Raw genomic sequence first — 14,144 nt, 5'->3', positions numbered from 1 at the left:
GTTCATTAATTTTATAATTTAAATATCAAAATTATATATGAAATGTAAAATGAAGAGAAAATGAAGTTAAGGTTATGTTTGTATTTAATTATTTTTTACAATCTTTCTCCATTTCTGGCTTTAAATTCTATGATTTACCCAAGTTTGCATATTTCGCTCTCTGTTCTATGATTAAAATGTTTTCAACTCCTGGTGTTTTTAAAAGCGCTTCTCAGACGTTAACGCTATGTTGCAGATCTTCAAGAATGGCGAGAACACAATACTCCCCCACCCCACCCACACACTACCACCACCATCACCACCACGAAAACTTAGTTATACGTATGTGGTTGGATGCAATCAAGAGAAAACCTCACATTGGCGACTTGAAGATCAACGTAAGTCGGCGGACTGGAGAAACTCACCTATAACGGCATTTGAGTGCAGAAAGACGAGTATTAGCAGCACCGGAGGTGCTGTTGTCCTTTTTGTCCTCAGCATTTTGTGTTAAATTCCACGCGGTTCAAGTAATCCGGTTGAAAATGTGTACTTTGTTCTTGGAGGTGTTATAGGTAGTGTATTCAATACTCAACTGACACCTTTCGGTGACGCTTGTGTGACTCGAACAATTTGAATGTGCAATCCATTCACTATCGACATTGAATACAAATAGACCCCGCCTTGAGCTCATTGACATGTTGCTGTGATACGTAAGCGCGTCCGCCACGTTTAATGTGGTACATATATATACTGTATATATGTACATCTGTGTGTCGCGCCACTGAGATAGATAGATAGATAGATAGATAGATAGATAGATAGATAGATAGATAGATAGATAGATAGATAGATAGATAGATAGATAGATAGATAGATAGATAGATAGATAGATAGATAGATAGATAGATAGACATACATACAAACACACACACACATACACACACACACTCGCACACACACACACACACACACATACATACATATTCACCACAGGAATGGAGTGTTATGCCAAATTGAACTTCACAATATCTATCAGCTACACAGTCAGCAAAGTTTTATTCACCAAATAACGTTACAATAACAATAATGGTCAAATACTACCTTAAAACATACCATGTCCTAAACTCTTTTGACTTCAAGTATAAAATAATTTCTATTTGCTACAACTAAAATGCAACTGAGGCATATTTACTCATGGTGCCATGATCCACATTGGATATGGCTGCGTTAACATACGTTTCTCCGCCCTCACGGGTCTATTTATCTCTGACCTAACACTTACCTGACTTACCCAGCCCCACTGAGGCATGCCCATAAAAGACGACAATAAATCACTGCAGCAGCATGCAATGTCCAGTCGAGGGTATCGACTCTGAGTTTTTTTTCAAACTGATAACCTCACACATGGATTAACAAAGGTCTGAATAGTAATCCACCATGTCACAAATAGAAATATAGTGGTAAAAAATCCCCAAACTAGTGTTGGCTCGTGAGTGAACGATTCGTTCAAAAAGAACGAAGCTTTTCAGTGAACGAGAGTGAACGAATCACTTCCTAAAACGATTCGTTCTTTTATCCTTTCATATAACTTCAACCAGTAGGTGTCAGTAATGCCCATTGAAGCTGGTGCCACCTCGCCGTAAAACAAAACGAAGAAGAAAATGATGTAACTTCCCGTTCACGAACCAGTCGTGAATTGCATTTCCCGTTCACCAACGAACGAATCTGTGAGTGAACAAATCACTCACTGAGTGAATCACTCGCTGAGTGATTCGCATTTCCAGTTCACCGCGAGAACGGATCAGTGAGGGAACAAATCCTGGCTTTCCCGTTCGCGAACGAGTCAATGAGTGAACTGCCTTCCTGTGCATCAACGGATCAGTCAGTGGACGTGTTGCGTCTCCTGGCGTGAACTATGTAAGCCAGAATGTAGATTTACGATTCACTTATAGTAGGTTTTAAATAACGTGTATGCATATATATGCCTAAATATTGTTATCCAATATATCGACTGCAGTTTCACATTAGATTGCTGGTTTGAGATGTACTTTAATTATTATTATTATTATTATTATTATTATTATTATTATTATTATTATTATTATTATTATTATTATTATTATTTTAATAAACATTTAAGTTATAACTTGTCTGATGTTTTATTCCTTGTTTTTATATTCGCCAATCAAAACATAAAAATCCGACATTTGGTTAACTGCTTTATATGACAATATGTATGTGTTTTACGTTGTTATATGATTTGGTGTCCCCAAAATTAACAAATGTCGGTGTAACGTTTTTTTTCAACCTTTTATTCAAACACAAACACATTCGATATAATAACACCATCAACTACAAGCCAACAAATACAAAATTAAAACATCAATATCGGCATAAAGTGTGTCGGCTGGCAATGGTATAGCGGCAATGCTGTCTGTCACTCACTCGTGAATCTTCGCGAACGACCAATCAGCAGCGCCAGCGAGCGATAGATGGAGGAGGGACTTTACGAGTCAGTGACGTAATTTCCCGTTCATGAACGAGTCAGTGACGCAATTTCCCGTTCACGACCGGGTGAGAGACCGTTGCAAACGGATCAGTGTGTAAGTGTTGTATTATAGAAAGAAATGTGTTAATTACCCGAGCCAATTAGTATTATATATATATATATATATATAAAAAAAAAACTTTTCCTCACCCCCCGTGGGTGGTCTCTTTTTCCCTTCAAGCTCGGGTCCTCTACCAGAGGCCTGGGAGCTTGAGGGTTCTACGCAGTATCTTTGCTGTTCCTAGTACTGCACTTTTCTGGACTGAGATGTCAGATGTTTTTCCTGGGATCTGTTTCAGCCACTCCTCCAGTTTGGGGGTTACTACCCCTAGTGCTCCAATGACCACAGGTACCACTGAAGTCTTAACTCTCCAGGTCTTCTCCAGCTCTTCTCCAAATGGGCGAGATGCGAGAATATATATATATATATATATATATATATATATATATATATATTGGGGGGGGGGGGGTGTATTGTTTGATGTGCGTGTGACAACAACTATGCAATGGGCCAGACATGCTGAAAAAGTGATCAAAAAAGGCAAAGGTTCTGATGTATTTCATTTAGATAATGATGATGAACTAGATGAAGATACAACAGTCTTCTTCCAAGGGTCCCAGCAAGGCAGAGGAGGAGGTAGAGGCCAACAAGGTCGCAGGCCGCCATGTAATTCAAAACCCCCACGAGATTCAGACAACTGTTGGAACTGTGGGAAACGAGGACACTTTGCAAGAGTGTGTCGTTCTGCAAAACAATATCAATCAAAGGGTGCAGGAAGGGGCAGAGGAAAGGCCAAATTCTCAGCATGACTAGATTCCCCCCCTTTGACCTCTGATGCTCCTATAGAGGAAGAAATAGTAGATGTCCATACAGCATGGGACATTCTGAGTGCATTAAAAGAAAAAACATATGTTACTCTAAACATTGGAGGCAGTGATGTCGAGTTTTTGTGTGATACCGGGGCTTGTAAAACCGTGATAAAAACTAAAGTCCCAAATCTAAAGGCCTCCCAAAATACTATTTGGGTGAAATCTGCTGATGGGCAGGTACACAAGGAAAGTATCTCTAATCCAGTTGAAGTGAGAGATAAGGAAACTGGAAGCATGGCTTCAGTTTCGATTGTCCTATCCCCAAAATGTCCCATAAACCTGTTGGGACGAGATCTGATGACTCGGTTGGGAATTGCAATAATTCCAGTAAAGGATGGCATGTGAGCATGTAGAGTGAAAGATGTGGACTCATATGCTGCACAAGCAGGTGAACAGATTTGCTGCTCCTATGCCATCCCTCCTGAACGAAATCCTAAACTCCCAAGCAGATTGCTGAGTGAAGCTCGAAAACAATTGTCCCAACCTGAATCAGAAATGACTTGTACTGAATTACATGTCACCATGAATATTCTCACTGATCCACAAGATGACTATATTGGAAGTTTTCTCAGTGACACAGAAGTAACTTTAACAATCACTGCTCTGTACACTGATCGCAGGTCATTTGCAGCTGCCGCTGTGCTCTTGCCCGCTCCTCAGAAAGACAGATACAAATTGTCGGCTGTACCCCACATCTCATTGTTTAAACCTCACAGTATAACGTGGGCAGATGTGAGTTCCCGAATTAAACTTGCTGGATCTGAGACTGATTATGAGGACAAAGGTGATGGGTGGAGCTACAGTACCAGTTGTGACGTGTGGAAGCAAACAGTGTGTGAAGTAGCTGTAGGCAGAGCAGGCGCTTGTGCGCTTCCCTGACTAGTTGACATTTGTTTGAATGAAAAGGAGGAGGGGGAATTGGCTGGGCTTCCTGAAAAACTGTGGACCAAGGGCCCATCTGATGTAGGACTTTTAAAATCCATTTCCCCAGTACAGATCAAACCAAGATCAGAGTGGCGTCCAAGAGTTAAACAATATCCTTTAAAACAGGAGGCAATGAACGGGATTGCCCCTGTTATAAATGATCTTTTGACAGGAGGAATCATTAGGGAGTGCTCGGATTCTCCTTGCAACACTCCCATTTTTCCAGTCCAAAAGGCCGACAAAATTAATTGGCGAATGATACAAGATTTACGAGCAGTGAATGATGCAGTGCAAACAAGAGCACCCAATGTGCCTGACCCACACACACTTCTGAACACTTTGAAACCTAATCAGAAGTTTTTCACAGTAATTGATCTCAGCAATGCATTTTTCTCAGTGCCAATTCACCCAGACTCACAGTTTTGGTTCGCTTTTACCTTTAAAGGACAAAGCTATACATACACCAGATTGCCACAAGGATTTGCTGATAGTCCAACTATTTTCGTTCAAGCTATCATGGCCTGTTTGGCTGATTTTCAGATGTCAAACAAAATCCAACTTCTAGTTTATGTAGATGATCTCCTGGTAGCCTCTGAAACTGAAGCTGCTTGCAAGGCAGACTCCTTAGCATTGTTACACTATCTCTGCAAAACAGGGAATAAAGTGAGCAAAAATAAGTTTCAATGGGTCAGACAGGAAGTGAACTATTTAGGTCACACTTTGTCGGCTTCTGGAAGACAGATACAAAGAACCAGAAAGCAGATTATTTCAGATACACCGAAACCTGAAACAAAAAAACAAATGATGTCATTTTGGGGGCTCTGCAATTACTGCAGAGCATGGATCCCAGATTATGCGGAAAAAACACAACCGCTGCTGGATATTGTGCATGGAGTTCCCATGACAATGACAGAAAAAATCATGTGGACACCAGTAGCGGATGATGCTTTTGTAGTGCTGAAACAGGCTCTGATAGAAACCACAACTCTTATCTTGCCAGACTACAATAAAACCTTTGTGCAAACAGCAGACTGCAGGAATGGTTTTATGACCTCAGTGTTGCTGCAGAGTCATGGTAGCAAACTAAGACCAATTGCATTTTATTAAAAAAAACTGGATCCAGTGGCTCTGTCTTTGCCAGACTGTGTCCAAGCAGTATGCGCGGCGGCGCTTGCAGTGAGACAATCTGCAGATGTGGTGCTCTTTCACAAAATGGAGCTGCTGGTTCCACATGCTGTAGATGTGTTGCTGCTGCAAAGCAAAATGAACTTTTTGTCACCAGCCAGACATCTGTCCTACACTGCTATACTTCTGTCACAACCACGCATCGTGATAAAGAGGTGCACAATCCTTAACCCAGCAACGTTGATCCCGTTGCCAGGGGATGGAACACCACGTAACTGTTTGGATGCTACAGAACATCTACAGCTGCCCAGAGAAGATTTAAGTGACACGCCACTTGACAAGGGGGGAAAGTGGTTTGTGGATGGATCATGTTCAAAGGATCCTAAAGGAAACAATCAAAGTGGTTATGCAATTGTGAAATTGCCAAACCAGATTGTTGAAGCAGAGAAGCTTCCATACACCAGGTCAGCACAGGCTGCTGAGCTGATTGCTCTAACAAGAGCTTGTCAATTAGTGGAAGATAAGGAAGTCACTGTATACACAGACAGTCAGTATGCGTTTTCTACTCTGTTCTATTTTGCGAAACAATGGGAGCGCAGGGGGATGACAACATCAACCGGTAAGCCGGTTACCCATGCCTCCTTGTTAAAAGACTTGTTGCAGGCCATTCTTTTACCTGCTAAACTAGCTGTGTGTAAATGTGCTGCTCACACCACTGGCAGAGATGAAGTCTCAAATGGAAACAGATTAGCAGACAAAATTGCAAAAGAAGCAGCTGCAGGGAGACATGGCCATGGAATTTTTTTAATGGGTTCAGAGGACACGCAACTCATAGATAAGACTGTACTGACAGATATGCAGGGCAATGCTCCAAAGGTGGAAAAACGAATGTGGACGACAAAAGGTGCAATAGTGGATACAGATAATATCCACCGCATCAATGACAAACCTGTTTTACCAAAATCACTTTTTAAGGCAGCAGCTCTTGCGACACATGGGCCTTGCCAACTCATGGCATCCCCCAAACCATTTACAGTGACAATGGTCCACACTTTGTGAACCAAGTTGTGCAGAACATGGCTGTACACCTTGGAATAACGTTAAAAAAACACTGTGCTTGGCATCTTTCGAGCGCAGGCCTGGTTGAACGGGCAAACTTTACTATCAAAAGCAGGTTGAAAAAATGCATGGAAACAACAGGCAGACCTTGGCCAGAGTGCCTCGACTCTATATGAGAATTACTCCCACTTCCGAAGGACTAACACCTTTTGAAATCATACATGGGAGACCATACAGACTACCAGTGTTCCCTGCAGATTTGCAAAAAGCAGACGAAGAACAGACCATGGCAGATTATCTAATCAGGACGCTCAAACTGAAAGATGTGTCCAATGCAAATTTACTGCCGCCTGATCTCTCCCCCTCACAGGTGGACAACCCCATCAATCCAGGAGACTGGGTCTACATGAAGGTCATCAAAGGAAAGAACTGGGCCAGCCCGCGGTGGGAGGGACCGTTTCAAGTTTTGCTTGCTACTCCCACGGCGGTTAAGATTTCTCAACGGCCCAGTTGGATTCACCTCAGCCACTGCAAGTTGCAGAGAGTGCTGGACCCCTAATTCGGAGTGGTGGGGAAGGCTAACTACAAAGGAGCCCCATCGTTTAGGGTGAGGCGTCTCAATGTTGGTGAAGAATTCATCGATCCCCACTCCGCTAGGCGAGGGGATGTCCCGGTGTCTCTGCCATCCTAGTAGCAACGGGGCTCCATATGCCAGATGGATCCTCTGCTGCGTTGTGGTTGGAGCGTGCTATGGTCTATTGACTCATCTGAACAGACCAAATGACAATGTTGCCCGTGGAAAACGATGGTCGCATGATGAGAACTTTGAGGACTGGTCATGGGACCCCAGAAACCCATACGAAACCAACGCTTGGTACCGGTATGTCAAGTTCACTGTGAGAGCTCACACACAGGAGGGGTGTTATGTGTGTTCGAAACTCCCCCCTTCCTCCACGCAAGTTCGCTTGGAGGCCAGAGCAATGAATGTCACTGAAGCAAAATGTATGGCATCCATGGGAGGAGTTGGATATCAGCACCGTGCTGTCACAGTCAGTGATACCGACCCTTACCGCCCTGGACTTGCTGACGGTGCCTGTGATCAGCTATTCTGGACAAATCTCAATGTGACTGTTAGAGGACGAACAATACCACAAGTGGCCTACACAGAGAGACCAGCTGGAGTGAATTACACATGTTACATCCAAGGTAACAGGACCCACGTCTGCATTAACGACGACTGCTCTCCAGGAGGAAACTGGATGGGAGCTTTGGACATCACCGATGAGTGTCAAGATAAGAGAGCCATTTCAGGTGGTGAGGGCTCTCCAACCAACATGGCTACACCATCGAACGGAACATACTTCATACAGAATGGCTGGTGGCTATGTGGTCACAAGGTTTATCCGATGCTGCCCGCCAACTGGACAGGAGTGTGTCCACCAGTGTGGGTGATGGACCACACCTACAGGATACGACATCATCAGCTGACAGAAGCACACAACTCTTCTGGACGTCGACGCAGGGCAGTTGCAACCTTCGACCCTCATGACCCTGTCTGGGGTGCAAACGTTCCAGACGACCATAAAGTATGGTCCGTCGGAGACAAAGTTGTCCTTGCGCTCTTTCCTCAGATTAGGGTTGGGAAACTATCGCTCTTCATCGAGACACTGAACTATCGTTTTCAATCCTTTGTGAATCTCTCACTGCAAATCAACGATGGACAAAATAGAGAGATTCAGGCTATTAGACTGATGGTCTTGCAAAACAGGATGGTTCTGGACTTGTTGACGGCAGCACAAGGTGGTGTGTGCCACATCATTGGGACTTCCTGTTGCACATACATACCAGGAGAAAATGACACCCACATCGACGACGCCATGAATTCACTGAAGAACTTACAGCAGGCCATGTCTAATGACAAGGTCCCACATCAGTTTGATTTCTTTTCGTGGCTATTCTCTGGCAGCTGGTGGCAACTGCTTTTGAAATTGCTGTCTCCTGTGCTTGTTGTGCTGGTGGTGTTGTGCTTGTTTACGTCCTGCGTTATCCCATGTTTGAAGTCGGCTGTGTCGAAGTTTGTTTCCTCTACTGTAGCCCAAGTTCATATACAACTTCTTAGAGATGACGGATGTGATGACGATAATGACACGTGGATTGCGTAGATGCTGTTCTGTTGAGCATGTTTTACAGAAACTTGATGATTTGACCATCGAAAATGCTTCGCAAGTGATGGATACAATGATGTACTGTTTCTGTGTTTTTGTTTTTAATTGATAGCATTCTGGTCGTCTTAGGCAAAGGGACCGTGTAAGAAGTTTCCTGCTAATAACATCTGGCCGGCAGGTTTTTCGCTTACACAATAAGTTTGATCTTGGGGTATCAAGGTAATGCCTCATCTTCACTGGAAAGTGTTGCTATCATTGTTTGTTGTTTTTTATTTTTACTATTCTTCTTTCTTCATTATACATATATATATGTGTGTTTTTTTTTTACTTGTCTTTGTTGTTTGCGGTGGCATAATCATATGATAAAACAGGAGGGAGATGTTAGGGTTTTTCAAATTATCCTTATCGTATGATTATGTTGGAATGCAACCGGTAATAAATAACCTACCTTGTCTCATCCTACACAAGGTCGTAAAACATCCCCTGATATGTTTTGACTAGAGCACAAGGGCTTCCTATTCAGTCTACTCTTACCCCCACTCTTTCTCTTAATAAATGTCCTTGCAGTTGGGAGAGCCAGACTTCATTTCTGGAGCGAGTGAACTCTCCACCTGCAGGTGTCTAAAAGAACTTGCCTGTCTCCCGTGTGGTTCTAAATAAGTTGGAGTGAGCAAATCTCTAACAAAAACAGTGAAATTGTTTCTTTGAGAGGCTTTCATGACTCCATACAGGATACTGGAGTACAACACACACTCATAACATTATTTTCTGCCTAAATACTATATGTACACTGTACTGTATACATGTCATGATCGGGAATGGACCAGGGTTTATTGAAGGGAAGGGGGCAAACAAAGACACAGCCGGGACAGAGACTCACGGATAGCAGACAAACAGAAGTCCACTCGGACACGGAACAGAATCTGACCGTGAGCCTCCACACAAGACCGGGGGGAAAATGGACGAGCAGGACAGGAACTCTAGGCATAGACACAGACGGGAGACAACAGTAGACACCAACAAGGAGGAACACACGGGCAGGGTTTAAATACATGAGACAAAACACAAACTCCAGCCGAATCGGCCTCAACAGATGACTTAAAGGCCATATCATAAAAATGTGTCTTTAAACATGTCTTAAATGTTTCTAATGAGGTAGCAGTTTTAATGTCCATTGGTAGAGCATTCCAAAGCTCTGGAGGAGGAATCTATCCGGATAGAAAATGCTCTAGACCAGGCATGTCCAAAGTCCGGCCTGCGGGCCAAATCCAACCCCCAGTCAGATTTCATACGGCCACTACAGGTTAATTAAAGGCCATATCATGAAAATGTGTCTTTAAACGTGTCTTAAATGTTTCTAATAGGGTAGCAGTTCTAATATCCATTGGTAGGGCATTCCAAAGCTCTCGAGCCCGGATAGAAAATGCTCTAGACCAGGCATGAAACTTGAAACTATAATTCCTCCTTTTACCAAAAGGTAGCAGCACCACTTTAATAATATCAGTCTGCATCCGTTCTGCGAACCCGTCTCCACTCAGTTCTGCCATGCTAACTGCAAAGAAAACGAAGAAAGTTAACATTGAGGGATGTCGCTTTCAAGAGAGATGGGGATTACAATACTTCTTCACTGAAAATCAAGGCAATTGTGTTTGTCTAATTTGTAAAGAGACGGTTGCCTTGTTTAAGGATTTCAACCTGAAGAGACACTACCAGACTAAACATGCTAACACATGTGACAAGCTAACAAGGAGTGACCGTACTGATAAAGTGAAGCAGCGCCAAGCTGAACTGGCATCACAAAAGCGATTCTTCACGCGAGGCTGCGAGTCAAAAGTAAATATTACTAAAGCAAGCTATGAAGTGGCCATGTTAATACTGTTGATGTTATGAACATGTAGACGTGACACAAACTATTACTTTCTGAAAGATATTGTAAATGAGAAGAGCAAAATTCACTTGTTTTAAGTTTTAATAATAACAGAGAACTTTGCATTACTTATAACTCCTGTTTAAAATGTTCATGAGCCATAAATGTTTCATGAGCCAAAAATAATTTTAAACATGTAAAGGTATTTCATACAGTGTTCATACAGTGTTCACACATTTAATTTTATCTGACTCTTCAGATATGAATGAAAGGCATAATTTGTGCTTTTAGAGTTGTTCACATCTGCCTGAGTGGCATATATTTGGTTATTTTGTCATTTGAAGAATAAAGACAATTGTGACAATGAAAATGGTTTTATAACGGTGTGTATTTGCATGACATTTTTGTAGTTAAAAAATGTCTGAAAAAACTATTGGCCCCCGGGCCCCATGACTATGATTATCAAATCTGGCCCTCTTTGCAAAAAGTTTGGACACCCCTGCAATAAAGCAACAAAGTGCGTTGAGAAAACAGTCAGGTGAGATCATCCAAAACTTCAATATAAATTGCTCTTGAGCACATACATTTGAATAAGAGTCCATATTGCTTTACTTCCTTCCTCCCTTCTTTTACACAAAATGGTCCAAAACAATCTATACCGCTGTGAGTGAATGGAGGGGTAGCTTCCAGTCTTTCAGACGGCATATCCCCCATCTTTTGTTCTTGGTTGTATTTCCTGTACCTTCTACATTTGACGCATTTGTATATGAATGATGACACTTCATTACTGCAGCCAATTATCCATATACCATTAGCACGAATTTCATTGACTGTCATTCCTCAATACAGGTTGGAGGTCGACCTTCTGACCGCGTGGTGCAGGGACAACAACCTCCTGCTGAACGTCAGCAAGACCAAGGAGATTGTTGTTGACTTCCGGAATGGTCACACCCAAACCCTGCCACTGAGACATCGACGGTGATGTGGTGGAGAGAGTGAGCAGCACCAGATTCCTGGGGGTGCACATCAGTGAAGACCTCTCCTGGACCACCAACACTGCATCACTGGCGAAGAAAGCCTGTACTTCCTGCAGAAACTCAGGCGTGCAAGTGCTCCACCAGCCATCATGACCACATTCTACCGAGGCACCATTGAGAGCATCCTCTCCAGCTGTATCGCTGTGTGGGGTCGAAGCTGCACTGAATACAACAGGAAGGCCCTGCAGCGCATAGTGAACACAGCTGGAAGGATAATTAGTGCTTCATTCCCCCCTGAAGGACATTTACACCTCCCACCTCACCCGCAAGGTGACCACAATTGTGAGTGATGTGAGTCACCCCGCTCACACTTTGTTTGATCTACTGCCCTCTGGGAAGAGGTACAGAAGCCTGCGCTCCCGCACCACCAGACTCACTAACAGCTTCATACTCCAGGCTGTTAGGATCCTGATCTCTCTCCCACCTCCACCCACGGCTGCTTAACGTCCTGGCCTTTTGGGCCCCGATGGCTGCTTTGCACTACTCCACTTGCACTACTCCACTTGTACTTTTGCGCTATTATACTGACTGTCTGCTGTATGCACAAATGCACCATTTCAACCAAATTGCTCTTATTTATTCATTGTATGTGCCTGCTTATTTTTACTCTTTGTATTGTTTACTTGAATGTTTTGTCTGTGGACCAATTGGGTGTAATATGTTTTGTCTCCACCATGGGATAGTAGGAAACACAACTTTGATCTCTTTGTATGTCTTGAAATGTGAAGTAATTCACAACAAAGCAGACTTTGACTTTGACTTTAGCAGGAGCGACTCTTGCTTTTCCCATTACAAGGGTGCAGTGCACTTCTCCAGACGTTGTCATTGTTCTTAGGTAAGAACACATGCCATAACCGGATACACTGGCATCTGAAAAGCTGTGTAACTCATACCGTTGCACTTCAAGATTCAAGAATTTTTATTGGCCATGTTTGAGCATGCCAAACAAGGAATTTGACTTCAGTACATCTCAGCCTCTGTTCAACATTTAGGTGACTAACAACACTCAGGACATGTGTGAAAATTGACAAATATTCACTTGGTTGAATGTTGATGGGACCTAACAACGCGATATTTTGATATCAGCCAGGTTCTGAAAGTCTTTAAGCCAACACCTGCCGCTGACCATCGACGGTGCAGTGGTGGAGAGGGTGAGCAGCACCAGATTCCTGGGGGTGCACATCAGTGAGGACCTCTCCTGGTCCGCCAACACCGCGTCACTGGCGAAGAAAGCTCAACGTCGCCTGTACTTCCTGCGGAAACTCAGGCGAGCAAGTGCTCCTCCGGCCGTCACGACTACATTCTACCGTGGCACCATTGAGAGCGTCCTCTCCAGTGTCTGGGGTGGTAGCTGCACTGAATACAACATGAAGGCCCTGCAGCGCATAGTGAACACGGCTGGTAAGATTATTGGTGCTTCACTCCCCTCCCTGAAGGGCATTTACACCTCCCACCTCACCCACAAGGTGACCACAATTGTGAGTGATGTGAGTCACCCCGCTCACACTTTGTTTGATCTCCTGCCCTCTGGGAAGAGGTACAGAAGCCTGCGCTCACGCACCGCCAGACTCACCAACAGCTTCATTCTCCAGGCTGTTAGGATCCTGAACTCTGTACTTGTACTTATTTATTGTGTTATTTGTTTATTTATTATTTATTCGTCACGCTTATTTATTCATTGTTTGTGCCTTCTTATTTTATTTTCTTGTGTTGTTTACTTGTATGTACATTGTGAACTATGTCTTGTCACCATGGGATAGTGGGAACGTAATTTCCATCTCTTTGTGTGTCTTGGTATGTGAAGAAATTGACAATAAAGCAGACTTTGACTTTGACTTTCCTGTGTCACAAAGTTCTCTAGCTTCTTTTACAAGCTGAATAGCCACCTGTTCCGAGTCCACACTTAGTAGACCGTCATCAACATAGAGGTCACATTGAATAAATTTCACAGTGGCTTGACTGAGCTTATTTTCTGCTTGGGCACATATGCTTTAATTCGAAGTTTGCTCAACCAGGAGAAGACGCTGCTCCAAACAAGTGGACTCTCATGCGAAACACTGATGGTTGCTTATCCAGGTTATCATTCTCAAACCATAAGAATCTGAAATAATCTTGGTCTTGAAGAGCAACATGAAATTGATGAAACATGCGCTCAATGTCACACATGACGGCCACATGTCTTTCCCTGAAGCGACACAGAACTCCGATGAGGGTATTTGTGAGATCTGGTCCTGACAGGAGATGTTCGTTCAGAGATGTATTTTGAAACTTTGCTGAGGCATCGAAGACAACACGTATCTTATTAAGCTTCTGGGGATGGTAGAGACCATGTACGTACTGTCATTGTTTTCCAGGTTATCTTTATCGTATGATTATGTTGGATTGCAACCTGTAATAAATAACCTAGCTAGATTAGTTTTATGCTTATGTTGGAATGCAACCTGTGATAAATAACCTAGCTTGTCCCATCCTACACAAAGTCGTAAAACACCCCTTGCTATGTTTTGACTAGAAGTCAAGGGCTTTCTCTATTCAGTCCACTCTTACCCCCACCCTGTTTCTCTTCATAA

At 43.1% G+C, this 14,144-nt stretch overlaps 1 protein-coding gene and 1 long non-coding RNA gene across 9 annotated transcripts in view; one reads left to right on the top strand and one right to left on the bottom strand.

Annotated features, from left to right (window-relative positions):
* The window catches only part of f3a (coagulation factor IIIa), a 39,501-nt gene extending 38,060 nt beyond the window's left edge, over positions 1-1,441 (bottom strand). The window contains exon 1 of one of the 8 annotated variants that reach the window (XR_007489163.2): positions 405-1,220. Coding sequence is in view for 6 of the 8 variants with exons in the window: in XM_068649359.1 (XP_068505460.1) it covers positions 405-480 (76 nt within the window). In the remaining 2 variants the exon portion in view is untranslated. Of the gene's footprint in view, positions 1-404; positions 1,225-1,261 lie in introns of those variants that run through there. The other 7 variants (XM_068649362.1, XM_068649359.1, XM_068649360.1 and 4 more) reach the window with 7 other exon arrangements.
* Positions 304-13,628, top strand: LOC125991011 (uncharacterized). Its single transcript, XR_007489168.2, has 3 exons — positions 304-377; positions 11,387-12,566; positions 12,661-13,628. It is a non-coding gene; the product is annotated as an uncharacterized lncRNA (long non-coding RNA).
* The last annotated feature ends 516 nt before the right edge of the window (positions 13,629-14,144 follow it).

Source organism: Syngnathus scovelli, chromosome 21, assembly GCF_024217435.2.
Source record: "Syngnathus scovelli strain Florida chromosome 21, RoL_Ssco_1.2, whole genome shotgun sequence".
In the NCBI taxonomy this organism is placed as follows: domain Eukaryota; kingdom Metazoa; phylum Chordata; class Actinopteri; order Syngnathiformes; family Syngnathidae; genus Syngnathus; species Syngnathus scovelli.
This window is presented reverse-complemented; position numbering and strand designations above follow the sequence as displayed.